General features: G+C 39.3%; 3 protein-coding genes across 4 annotated transcripts; 2 read left to right on the top strand and 1 right to left on the bottom strand.

Moving 5' to 3' along the window:
* Positions 1-163: 163 nt before the first annotated feature.
* On the bottom strand, positions 164-1,400 carry LOC116917303 (cyclin-Q). The gene is made up of 5 exons (XM_032922757.2): positions 1,132-1,400; positions 975-1,072; positions 697-915; positions 388-618; positions 164-306 (listed from the first exon to the last, which is right to left on the bottom strand). Exons 1-5 carry the CDS (start codon positions 1,292-1,294, stop codon positions 217-219), a joined length of 801 nt encoding a protein of 266 aa, XP_032778648.1. The 5' UTR covers positions 1,295-1,400; the 3' UTR covers positions 164-216.
* A 1,012-nt stretch (positions 1,401-2,412) lies between these two features.
* LOC116917310 (ras-related protein Rab-3) lies at positions 2,413-6,267 on the top strand. Its single transcript, XM_032922764.2, has 5 exons — positions 2,413-2,727; positions 4,351-4,618; positions 4,713-4,831; positions 4,896-5,067; positions 5,133-6,267. Exons 2-5 carry the CDS (start codon positions 4,394-4,396, stop codon positions 5,274-5,276), a joined length of 660 nt encoding a protein of 219 aa, XP_032778655.1. The 5' UTR covers positions 2,413-2,727; positions 4,351-4,393; the 3' UTR covers positions 5,277-6,267.
* Positions 6,268-8,303: 2,036 nt separating this feature from the next.
* On the top strand, positions 8,304-10,541 carry LOC116917273 (cystathionine gamma-lyase). Of its 2 annotated transcripts, none has more exons than XM_032922707.2 (9): positions 8,304-8,471; positions 8,550-8,718; positions 8,813-9,100; positions 9,181-9,312; positions 9,377-9,512; positions 9,585-9,737; positions 9,797-9,971; positions 10,042-10,160; positions 10,232-10,541. In XM_032922707.2, the coding sequence occupies exons 1-9, from the start codon at positions 8,401-8,403 to the stop codon at positions 10,243-10,245; spliced, it is 1,257 nt and encodes a 418-aa protein (XP_032778598.2). In that variant the 5' UTR covers positions 8,304-8,400; the 3' UTR covers positions 10,246-10,541. The 2 variants fall into 2 exon arrangements, with proteins under 2 accessions (XP_032778598.2, XP_032778597.2); XM_032922706.2 differs by having other exon boundaries at positions 8,306-8,471; positions 10,042-10,159; positions 10,235-10,541.
* Positions 10,542-12,855: the final 2,314 nt, after the last annotated feature.

Raw genomic sequence — 12,855 nt, forward strand, 5'->3', positions numbered from 1 at the left:
ACTCTCAGTACCTATCCCCCAATATTCCCATATGCCCTGTGTGCTTTTGTTATACCTTTATGTATCTGTTACATCTATAAGGCTCAGTAAGAAAGGTTGGGCATTCTACCGCAATTCGAATTGCTGCATTACACACAACATCCCTGTATTCTTACAAAAAAAATGAAAATCATGATCGTTTATTATTTCTTCGTACAAATTTCGCAACTTCAGCCACTACTTCATATCTTTATCATGTTCGTACAATGCCAACAAATGCTCGATAATATTCCAGATATCTTCTTTCTTGGCAGCTTTGTGGAAGGCCTAAAACGAAATGGCACGTAAAGGAAAAAGATCAACCAAAGGCAAAATTACATTTTTTTTTTTTACAAAATGCTAATTTACCTCATGCCAGCTGAGCTGATCCTGCTCGGTGGTACAAGGGATCACTATTCCACAAACCTGGAGCCCAAAGTAGATGACAGCCAAGGCAACCAATTGTGGTTCATACTGAATGATGACTTTGCAATGGTGGAAATCTTGTAAGAAAGTCCAGCACAATTTCACTAATGTTGATTTTTCCCACACAGCTGGAGGAATCCAAGATGACAGACTTTTCAAATAATTCAGCATATACTGTTAGGAGAGTTTAGGATGTGTACATGTACTATGTGTGTGATATGCAGTATGTTACTTCTTATGTGATATACTTACCAGATGTATATCTGGGTTGATGGTTTTGAAATTAATCATCCTCATTGTCAATAGCTCAGCTTGGACTATTGAATCCCTATAATTCCAGTATTCTTCAGATAAATCCAGAACATCAGTGTCACGGTTAAGAGTTCTATGAACAACATTAATAAGATCTCTGATCTTTACGGGTTCATCTTGCTGTTTGCTAGCAATATAAAGTGCAGTTGCTCCAATCATCTGTACAATTTAAACATCACTATTAATAACATATTGCATATACTATTTTGTTGGCTTACATAAGGATCATAGCTGGAATCGTTGACAGCATCTAGAAACCTATGATAAATCTGGGCAGCTACGGCTGAAGTTACAGGATTTGTTTTCAGCTTGGTTCCTAGTTAAGAAAAGAAAATTAAGTGAAATAGAAGAAGATGCATGTTTAGGTCGACTCACCGCATTCGAAAAGAAATCTAATAGCCAATTCCTGAGCACTATGATGGTTGTTGGCACTTTTGTATTGTATTGGGCTTGGGCATTCTGGTGCTTGGTGTGTCTGTGTCTCAATGATTGGTCGAAATTTGGAACTAAGCAAATTAGACGTCATGTTTGAATCCATCGCGGATAGGGATGCGTAAAATATAATGAACGGCCGGTCAGGAAAAATCGACGAATAGCTCTGAACTGCTAACAAGCGAAATTTGATTGCTGGAATTTCTGAACAATTACGGGCATATGATTCAAAAAGCCTCTTCTAGCCTCATCTGGGCATCAACCAGCATCAAGCCATCAACTAGAAATAGAAAGGGGGGGGCAAATCAATAATTAAGTCGAGTTCGAGACTCAAGAGCTTGAAGACAGATCTCTAGTATTCTTTACACAAAGACGCTCTCTTGTCTTTCCCCAAGCGCAACGTCCTCTATTGCACATGATGTATTATGCAAATTCTGGGAGTAATGGCTTGTCTTTTGTTGTTTCATAAGACGTTGAATTAAAAAACGCTCATAGTGGGTGCCTTTGGCGTATTACATAAAGGTCTTCCACTGATTATATGCTAGTAAAGTTGGAACAGCCTCTCACATTGATTTTTGCAACAAAAACAAGACTCTTTTGGAACATAAAATGGGAAATATTCGTTAAATATAGCGGTAGTAGGTAAAGCGTGATACTGTACATCATATACCCTTCATGCCTCGCCGCGCTGGCGCGTGGTCCTCTAATCAATAGATTCGGTCGAGTTTCTCTATTCTCTTAATAGGTGAAAAAAATAAAATAAAAGCTGCGCAAAGAGTGACGCAAAGACGGAAACTCCAAGTTGGTTGTATTGAGTTGCTTTATTCCAAACTCCCTTTTTATTCTTATGATCATTTGTTATGTTAATCCATGTTTTTTGTTTTTTCGTTTTTTTATTCCTTGTTTTGTACGCAACCAAAGGGCTAATAGTATATTCAGTCCACCTTCCAGCTGAAAACTGTTTCGAACTAGATCAAATTTCTACATGTGCAACTGTGCATGCCCTACTACTTTAGAATTGCCACCTGAATATAACATCACGTGATGAAGGACTCCCCCTTTTTTTTTCATTGACGTCTGCCAGTGTCCCTGTCGGCCATTCGTTTGAAGGCAGGAAAAAAGCGTACACAATGGCGGCGGCTGCGGGTCCGCGTCGGCGCATCAGTTTCTGAACAGAAGCGTACCAAACTTTTGGGGAACGGGCGTTTATATGCAGCTTTATATCAGAAGAGCTGGGGAAAGGGAAACGACACCCTTTGCCCGACCAGTCGCCGGTGCAACGGCGTAACCATCAGGGATTAAACCATACGCGCTCTAGAAATTAAAACAGCGAAAAACTGTCATAAAAATCCAACAGTTTCGGTTACTCTGTCCTGGTTGACGAGAGATTGTGAATTCAATCGTAAAACTGGGTTCTCTCCTATTAGAACTTGCAGTGCTACGCTCATCAATTTTTTCGCTTAATTTTCTGTCGTTGAACAAATTGTCAAAGTGTGACCATTAATTCAAGTGGATTGGAAATTCAAGAATCATTAACAGGTCAGTGATATCACATATTAAAATGCCATTTTCAATCCATTTTTCCCTGTATTTTCTGTTGTATTGATTGTGTGCTATCTGTTTGTACGAGGTTAAGCAAACATAGGCACAATGCAACCACAAGTATGGCGGCGGGACCTGAGCGTGGGGAGGGAACGGGTCGTGCAGGAAGCGTGCGTTTTATCCGCTATTGTTTAGCCACCAGAAACGAGATACGATTGGTTTTGAGGGAAAAATAGGCTAAGAAAAAAATAATTATATTGCGTGGCGCCACTGTGACAATGATTCATTTACAAAAAAACAGTCAAAGTGAATCAATAAGTATCGAGCGAGAGTTCGCTTTCGAGTTCGTTGACTTGGCCAGCGACGGATTCTCTTTTCCCTTCAAATGGGAGGGTCTTACAGTATTTTCCGGTGTAGGATTTGATTTGAACAAGAATGGCGCACAGCTGCAAGTTTATTCCGTATATTAGCTCATGGCGTGCTCTCAGTGCAAGATATTGCTTTTTATTGATTCGATCACAAATGCATTGCTCCTTTCTTCGTTTTAGGGACGTTTTTCTGCCGCTCTTATTGAATCATGTTCGCTCCGTCGAAGTATAGTTTCCAACAAAGTTCCTAAGAGCTATACCTTTCACTTCCTTTCATTTAAGCCATTTGCACGAATGCGTGAAAAGCACGGTCGATTCTACCGAGCTTCATTTGCATGGGTCGTAAATTTTGAACGAGATTGCGCGTCGAATCAAAACGCCCACGATTTCTTCCTGTTAAATCCAGCCTTGACAAATTAATATTTGACGACAAAATTGATTTTGCAGGAATAAGCAAGATTGATTCGTATGGGGGAGGACAACATGTTTCACTTAGACGAGAAAAATTTTTATTGCTATGGAGATTGTTGAAGCCTACGCCATCTACCAGTAGGAGTTCTATATCACGGCCGCTCGTTTTAAACGGCGACAAATCAATACCCCAGCAAGATGACGCTAAAGACTTACCAATTAATAAAAGAACTAACCACATGTATAAAATGAGAAATAATCTAATTTACCACAAGGCTTTCGATTGTAGAACGACTTTTTCTTTTATTCTCATCTATCGAAAGTTTCGAACTAATCGATGGTAACACCAGCAGCTTGAGATCTCGTGACGTCAACACTCTTCCTTTCCTCCTTCGTCAGTGTAGATAGATCAATAGAAAGCGGAAAAATCCAATTTTGTTGCCATTCTGTTCTTGTTATCTTAACGTTTCGATTCTCAAAACAAAACCACGGCGAGTTGACGAAGCCAGCTACAAAAAACTATCCTTTCGACGACGCTTTGGATTTTCTGGTCACTGCTAAAATGCTGATATCCCTTTACACAAAGATGCTGCATGTAGAGAGAAAGGATAACTGTCATACCTTCCCTATGTGTACAGAGGAAAAATAAGTATTGATTCCATGGGTTTTGGACGGAAAAAATCTCCCCCTCCTTTTTTTTATTCTGTCTGTCTTCTTACATAGATATATCGATCGGTACTTGTTCTAGATTGCAGCCGAGCCTTTGAAAAAGAAAGCGACCGAAAAGGCTATGTGCATTCCTACTAGTTTCGTGAACAATAAATTTTTTTTTCCTTTGTAGTTGCTGAACCTTAGGATTGTAGAGCCAGCAACGCGGCGTTAAAATGTCTGTGGGCCAAGACAACCGATGGCAAAAGGATGCGGCTGACCAGAATTTCGATTACATGTTCAAACTGTTGATCATCGGAAATAGCAGTGTGGGCAAGACATCGTTCCTGTTTCGCTATGCTGATGATTCGTTCACATCAGCGTTCGTCTCCACCGTCGGCATCGATTTTAAAGTCAAGACCGTCTTCCGTCAGGATAAACGGGTGAAACTTCAGATCTGGGTAAGACGAACACCAGAGGCCTCTCAGTCAACAAATGTTCAACCAAATAAAAATTTTCAAGGAGTTTCAATTCACGAAATTTTTATTCTTACAGGATACGGCAGGCCAGGAACGATACAGAACCATTACAACAGCATATTATCGCGGTGCTATGGGATTTTTATTGATGTACGACATTACCAATGAAGAATCTTTCAACAGCGTTCAAGATTGGTGAGTACTTTTGTTTCAAAAGCCACGTTTATCTACAAGCTATAATTTTTCTTGCGTTACACAGGTGTACCCAAATCAAGACTTATTCTTGGGATAACGCCCAAGTCATCTTAGTAGGTAATAAATGTGACATGGAAGATGAACGCGTCATCTCCTATGAAAGAGGTAAACAATTGGCCGATCAACTTGGCTTGGAATTTTTCGAAACATCGGCCAAAGAGAATATCAACGTCAAGGTGAGTTTCGTTTAATAATTTTAACTCTTCAAAAAAGTAGGACGCCCTTTCATCGTTTCAATTAGGCCGTGTTTGAACGTTTGGTTGACATCATTTGCGACAAAATGTCGGAGAGTTTAGACAGCGATCCCAATATGGTGAACTCATCAAAAGGAACGCGATTGACGGACCAAACTCCTGCCCCCAACGCCGGCGCTTGCCAGTGCTGAATATCCAACACAAACACTTTTCATCATTCGGTTTGACGGTCGAGAAAATTTAAAACAAGAAAAACTAAGTCATGACATCAGTAACAAACGCGTCAAAATGTAACGAGTTTGGGACTATACGCGAAATTTTCCAATTGTCAGAAGAAAAAAAAAAACTAAAACTTCTTTAGTTTCAATGTTGCATTATAGTACTTTTTTTCCACTAATAGTTTTCGTTAAAACTAAAGATCTGTGAGGAGATTGCTCTCCTACAAGATCCAATTCCAGCGCTTTAACCGAATGGCGCAAGTTGATGATTTTCAATTTTGATTGGGGACTGTTAAGTTAGACTGGTTTAATGAAAGTTTGTTTTTATATTGTGCTAATTTTTAGATGGCTCTCTTTAACATCATTTGTATTTATTTCTTATTTTTTTTGTCTTTTTCAACACACAAAAAAAGAACTTTTTCTTCTTATTGGTTCTAATAGAATTAATATTTGTCAGTAAATCATATGGGTTGGAATCATTCGAGTTCTTTAACGTTTTGATTCAGGTTTCATAACGGATCTTTTCATCGTTTCACTTCATTCAAGTCAGTTCAAACGTTTAGTCTAAAATTTCACTTTGTTCGACCAGTTTGGTTGCGGTGTTTCACACAACATGTACATCACTTTTTTTTTTCCTCACTTGTTTCGGAGAGGGTGGGTGACGTCTTTGTAATTGTCACCTCTTCCAACATCCCATCGGTGGCAATTCAGCGTTCGCATCAGAAAAAAAAAAAATTCCAATCGTCACGGAATTTTTGAAGGCAATCTGTTACAAAAAAAAACATAGGTTATAGAACATATCGGTGTGAGTCTATCAGCAAACTTCAATTAAAAAGAAAAAAAATTGCTGCGTGAATTAGATTGTGCCAACGGCAAATCTTGTTTGTTGTTGGTCTCCATTTCGCCCAGATCTGTGTACAATTCTGTTCCCAAAAAAATACACTGTAGCATGTGTCAAGAAAAAGATATGTTTAACGGACCCGAACGTGAATTCGATTTATCTGCTGACATGTAAAAGGCCAGTGAGCCCAACATGTCGTGATGAAACGTCGTATTGGCTAAACACCCGTTCAATGTACTCCTAATAAGAAAATGTTGGCAACAACTGCTACGATGACGCATCCAGCCAAGGACATAATGTAATCTCATCAACCGGATAGGCACAAGTAAAATAAAAAGTTTTACTCAAAATACAAAGTATAAACCATTATAAAAAGAAGGGCACTTTTGTTCTAAATTTTCAAGAGAAAATAAGCTGTCTGTCAAAACAGCAGAATGATGCAACCGAAATGTGTTGATTTAGATTTTAAGACTTGCATATGTAGGCGTGAAAAAGGATCATTAGAATCTTCCGGCTGTGAACATTTGTGCCGACAAAGGAAAGAAGCCAAGCTGCTACAGTCATATTTTTGGGAAAAAAGTGGATGGACAGCTATTCTCGTGAATAAGTGGATAACTGTTCCAGCAAATGTTTCATTACACATCTGACGTTTTTTTCTTCTCGAACCCTCGATCAAGGATACAAGCACTTACATAGCCATTTTGATTTGAAAAACACTAAACTGAGCCTCATCATTTTCCCTTGTATACGTATCTAACATAATAGAGGTTGAATGACTTGTCAATTAAATTCATGTTGCCAGATGTGTAACTGCTTTAATCAAGCGTTATCACGCCTTGACTTAGAGGCTCTGGATAGTGTTATTGACTTGTCTTTACCCTGTCGGCAATGTTTTCTCTCCAGTCCAACCAACCGAGTGGTCATCATGGACATTAATTAACTAACAATGCGTCTCATTTATGTACTATATGTTCAAAATAAAGTTGAAACAAGCTTCGAGACATTCGGCAAGGAAAAAGGCGTTAAATCTGCCTTTTTCCCTGACTGCAATCCGAGCCAAATTTGCAGCACCGTTACGACATTAGGTTGATTACAACAAGAAAATGTAGGGCAAAGGACACTATGTGACTAGCAATGTAAACGAGACCTACAGAAATGGAAAAAGAATAAAAATACGAATTTTTATGTCTCTCTTAGTTGTAAGAAGCCGTTGCATCTGTAACAAGAGCAAAAGGCGTTGACGCAATGACAGCAGGATATTAAGATCACATTATGTTCGCTTCCGTGGAGTCTGTCGGTGAATCCGTGCCATTAAGGTCAAAATATCGTCACGCTTGGGTAAACTTTTCGCTCTTAATTTGATTTTGCTTTTTATTATTCTCGATCATGACCTGAATCATCTTCGCTATTTGGTTAAATGCTGTAATGTCATTGAAAAAGCACTACGCAAGCTGTTGGTGTTTCTTTTCAAAAGGTTGGATAACATCTGGAGATCGGAGAGACAACGTTACGGTGTAGTAAATTACAGGTTATTTGTTCAGCCGTTAGATATCCATTTGAGCATTCATCAAAAGATGTAGCTGTCGGCGTAACACCACCTCCTTAATAGACTCTAACGGGCCTTTGCCTAACAGTCTCGATTGCTGCATTGGGAAATATTAATTAATTTTCTCTGTCATTCATCGATTTTTAGACTGTTGACTATAGAAATGCTCAAGATAAATGAACCACCAGTGCAGAATGAAAAGAGACCGTTTTCTTCCGCATATAAAATTGCCCTTACTAAATAGCCATTTCCGACTTGTTTATTTACACATCCCAGGAGATAATTCTCGGTCGTGAAAGGGATGCGGCGAGAGAGTGCTTCCGCGCACATTCTTGTGTCTCTGAGCACATCAGCGTCACGAGTATCGATTGGATGTTGTGGGGAAAACAAAAAACAAACTGGCTAGACCAACCGAAAAAAAAAAGGACGTGATCTTGACTGTCCTTGTGGCACATGGACTTTGCAAGAATGAGATAAAAATGTTATTGCAATAAATGGTTGCTTTAGTTTTTAGGAGAAAATGAGAGAGAGAAAAGAGTTTTTCTTTAGAAGCTAAAATGTCATATTGCATGTCATCGTGTTAAAGCTGAGCATCGCGCTATCGCCAAGATAACTACGCCTTACTTGATTACAGTGTTAGCAAAAGTTTGGGAAGACGGTTGGTGACTTTCCTCTTTAGTTGATCAGTCAATTCCAACACAAGTTTCACGATGGATTTGGCAAGACAAACATGGAGAATGTTGAAGATTGGGAAAAAGTTTGCCAATTTTTCAAAGTTCAGGTTTTATTCAAAGAGATTTCCGTTCACAAAGTTAGAGTGTGATTTATACTAATACGCATAACTTTTCCTTTGATGTAGGTTGATTACTACGACCTCCACCTATGGGTTCAGGGAACAAGACCCGTCATTTGCAACTAAAATCATTCATGTTGCTCAGGAACCTGAACAATGGTCAGATGGTAATCCCATTGTCATGCCAATTTCATTATCGACCACTTTTAAACAAGAGGCTCCCGGCAAATTCGTGGTATGATGTTTCATTCATCTCCCCCCAGATTGTTGCCTAAAAGTTTCTGATATTTATTTTGTGAAAATAAAAAATGATGTGCTACATTATGCAGAGTTGCGAGTATAGCCGCTTGGATAATCCAACAAGAAACACTGTGGAACGAATAGTGGCATCTTTGGAAGGAGCAAAATACGGACTCGCTTATTCATCGGGAATGGCAGCCATTACCACTGTCTTCAACTTACTGAGCCCTGGTGACCATATTGTCTCTTCGACGGATCTTTACGGAGGAACGAGCATCTATTTAAAACAAGTCGCTGATCGTTTGAATATCAAAACAACTTTCGTTGACGTCACGGACCCTGCCAATATCGAGAAAGCTATTAACGAGAACACCAGAGTGTGTTGTCTCCCATTGTTTTATTCAAAGCTTTAGGACTTCTATATAAATCTTTGATGTATATGGTTTTTATCATTCAGTTGGTCTGGATGGAGACGCCATCTAATCCGGGACTGAACCTGGTCGATATCGAGAAAGTCGCCGCCATTGTCCGCAGTAAAAACAACGTCCTTCTTGCAATTGACAATACGTTTTTATCGCCTTATTTTCAGGTATGATTCTCTTTAAAACTAAACTGTATTAGTGTCCTTTATTCACGCTCATATACATGTACAGAGACCATTTGAATTTGGGGTAGATATCGTCGTGCACTCAGCAACGAAATATCTCAACGGCCATTCGGACGTGTTGATGGGAATACTTTTGACAAACGATGACCAACTACACGATCGTCTTCGTTTCCTTCAAAGAAGTATAAATTGAGCAATCCTTAACGGTTAAGCGTGACTATATCATATAACTATTTTCTCATGGATGTAATTAGCTATCGGGGCCGTTCCCTCGCCTTTCGAGTGTTACTTGCTGAATCGCGGGATGAAGACGTTGCCCGTTCGCATGCGCCAACACATGGAAAATGGACTAGCTGTCGCCCGTTTCCTCGAAAATCACCCAAGCATTGAGCGCGTTCTGCATCCAGGTTAAGTGAATAAGACAGCTTTTAGAGATATTTAATCCAAATGCATTTTCTCTATGTAGGTTTATCGTCGCATCCGCAGCACGAACTGGCCAAGCGGCAGAGTTACGGCCACAGCGGAATGATTACGTTCTTTCTTAAAGGTGGAAAACCCGAGTGCAGGGCTTTCGTCAAACGCCTCAAAGTTATTATTCTAGGGGAAAGCTTAGGAGGATACGAAAGCTTGGTGAAAATCCCGTTAGTAAAACTTTTTTATTCGCTTTTTCTGATATAGACGGACAAACGTAATCTACTTTTCTTTTTATAGGGCCCTTATGCCCGAAAGTTACCAGCTTGGTGTTCCAGTTAACTTGATTAGATTATCGGTCGGCTTGGAATATGTGGGAGACTTGATAGCAGATCTGGACCAAGCGCTCAAGGCAGCAGTAAAGATACATTTTTCATGAAGCTATTTTTGGCAAGATTTATGGTCTAATTAATGATACCCATCGACTATATAGGTTCGCTGTAATGTTGATTGATACCCCTATATCTTGCTAGCTACACGAGAGCCATGTTTGCTGCTACTATGGTTTTGTTTCAATGGCTCCTTGTGGGAATTTTTCTTGGAGAAAACAACTTGTTACCTGTGGTTGCATTTGTTAACATTATTGGCTAACAATGTGGGTAATCACAAGACGATTTACATTACAATGCATTCCTTTCCTTGACAGGTTATTCAGTTATCTGTTAAGAGAAAATTGTGCAGTGTTCGTTGACAAAGGCTTAATGTAACGTTTCTTCCACTATAAAATCACGAAAGATTTATTTTTATTGCTTTGCTCTGAAAATTCAACGGTCGTCATTCTAACAAGATGCCCGAAACTAAATGTTTCCCGTGGCACACGCGATTATGACGCCAATGGAAAATCAGATTTGACCGATTATGCATCAAAGCGTTCACGTGCGCTATTCTTTTCAAAAAATTCTTGAATTTTTATCGGTTGTGTTGAAAGCCACGATCAAGTTGTGTTACGTCTGAGACTTGTTAAACCAAGCTCTGGAGCGTGAAAATGTTCTACCTTTTTTTTTGATCTTGTAATTCCTAGAATCCCAATGATTTCAATTCAGTTACAAGAATATGGACCAAGGAACAAGATTTATGTTTAGAGTGTGCCTAACATTGCTTGCCATTGATTAAGTTGTAGCCCCAACGTTACAGCATTACAATTTACGTTAAGTGTATTTTGATATTATAGTTTTGGTAATATAGTGCGGGAAAGTCCCTGTTAATGATAAGAACACATGTTGGTTTAAAACTCTGCGTGAAATGCGACAAGTCGTAACAATAAATCCCTTTTCTTCTTCAACGGCATGCGGTAGCACATTGCAAATGAGGCATCGTAATTACTAAACTAGCGTTCTATCCTACCGCGCATTCTCTTGTGTGTTAAAGGTAAGAAAAACATAAGGAAAATGTGGATCGCCACATGTTAGTGTAAATTAGCGTAAGTATAATAAAAAACGAGCTCATTTGAGACGTATTTTCCAACTTTGTACAAAATAACAGGTGCTGATGTTTACTTAACCCTACACCCTTTTACAAGGTTACACGTGTAATTGTTCGTACGGCGACAAAGTTGCATGTCTACGGTTTCTTATAGCCAATGGCACTTAATTCTCATATTCTCAAATCCTTTAGAGCGTCTCGTTTCAAAAGTTACTCTTGGAGGTAGAGGCTGAAAAATGTGATTCCAGACTGAGAAAATGGAAATGAAGAAAAAGAAAAGGAAGCGGCCATCATGGATTTTTGATCCCCCGTTCCCTTAGTTCCAAAGTCCTGACAAATTCCTTACCTAAAAAATTTACTGTTTCTCGGAATTTGACGAAACAAAAAGGGTACGAAAAAAAACTAAAACAGGTAAATGTCGATGAGATAAAGGGAAAAGCAACCACTTCAGGCGATGAAACAGGTGGGGTCTAAACGTAATACCAATACAATGCTTGTGGACATTCGCCGTATTTCTGATTCATTTAGAAAATCTAGTTCGGTTAGTTGTCTCTTCTTATTGCACATGGTCGAGGTTTTTCCGAAAACCGTACAAAGAACACCTAAACAAGGGTTTTGGTTACTCTTACCATACTTTCAATATCCAACCACACCTTACATCAAATTAATTTCTACCGAGAATTTTATTTGCTAACTTTTGTCGAGCGGTTGGACAATAGGTGGCCCGTTGTTTGCCGATTATCTAACAGAAAATTTATGAATGTTGTACTTAAATTTTAGCCATTAAAAACATCTAATAATTTTGGAAAAATGATTCGGATCTTTTGAATTAATTCCAATTCGTGGATCAGTTCCTCACGGGAACATTCACGTTCGCATTTCAGGTTTTAAATAATGGCAACGGAACAAGCAACATCATCATTCAATCGGACAACGCTCATCTACAGCTCATCTGCAACAAGGTCTTCATGGAAAACTCAACTTAAACAGTGGAATAAAAATGTTTCAGGTGGTATTTTGGCATCAAAATCTAATCTAATCTTCCGCCTCCAACAAGGTGTGGTAGGCAGCTAATAATCGGACCATGGTCCAAATCGACACCCACAATTCTTTTTCTACATACAACGAATTACATCAGCTACGAATAATGTACAATATGCAGGAAATGTATGTAGCCATATACGTATGTGGGTCATCCATAAAATCAATAGGTCTCCTATATCTAGTCGGCCTAGAATACGCGCTGTGATTCACTTGAGCATCTGCAACCCTCTTTTGCCCTATTTATCAACCACGCAAACAGTTGCTAGTATTGCATGGTAGTGTCATGGCCACAGGTAAAAATACTGTCTTACTGTGCGCGCAGTTGCAAATGAGCATTGGTAGGTTTCGCTATAATATCGTGACGTAAAACTCAAGAACAGCGCGCTGTTTCTAACGCTGCCGAGGGCGGTTATTCTGGAGCAGTCGCTGACAGGTTTCCTTTCCGTGTATGTCTGTGTCCCATACATGCCCCATCCTTCGCCACAGATATCATTAAGGGAGATAAGAAAGAACGAAGGGTTTCTACCGGTCGGTTTACCTTAAAAGAAAACACATTTCTTACAATGATATTGTTTGACTCGACGTTCG

This window comes from Daphnia magna, linkage group LG2, assembly GCF_020631705.1.
Source record: "Daphnia magna isolate NIES linkage group LG2, ASM2063170v1.1, whole genome shotgun sequence".
Taxonomy (NCBI): Eukaryota; Metazoa; Arthropoda; class Branchiopoda; order Diplostraca; family Daphniidae; genus Daphnia; species Daphnia magna.

Coding starts and splice junctions, on each gene's coding strand:
- LOC116917303 (XM_032922757.2), bottom strand. CDS start 1,294: ATGGATTCAAACATGACGTCTAATTTGCTTAGTTCCAAATTTCGACCA. Junction 916..974: donor ATTCCAGCTATGATCCTTAT/GTAAGCCAACAA, acceptor TAAATTGTACAG/ATGATTGGAGCAACTGCACT. Junction 307..387: donor ATCAGCTCAGCTGGCATGAG/GTAAATTAGCAT, acceptor ATTTCGTTTTAG/GCCTTCCACAAAGCTGCCAA.
- LOC116917310 (XM_032922764.2), top strand. CDS start 4,394: ATGTCTGTGGGCCAAGACAACCGATGGCAAAAGGATGCGGCTGACCAG. Junction 4,619..4,712: donor GGGTGAAACTTCAGATCTGG/GTAAGACGAACA, acceptor TTATTCTTACAG/GATACGGCAGGCCAGGAACG. Junction 4,832..4,895: donor TTCAACAGCGTTCAAGATTG/GTGAGTACTTTT, acceptor TGCGTTACACAG/GTGTACCCAAATCAAGACTT.
- LOC116917273 (XM_032922706.2), top strand. CDS start 8,401: ATGGATTTGGCAAGACAAACATGGAGAATGTTGAAGATTGGGAAAAAG. Junction 8,472..8,549: donor GCCAATTTTTCAAAGTTCAG/GTTTTATTCAAA, acceptor CCTTTGATGTAG/GTTGATTACTACGACCTCCA. Junction 8,719..8,812: donor AGGCTCCCGGCAAATTCGTG/GTATGATGTTTC, acceptor TACATTATGCAG/AGTTGCGAGTATAGCCGCTT.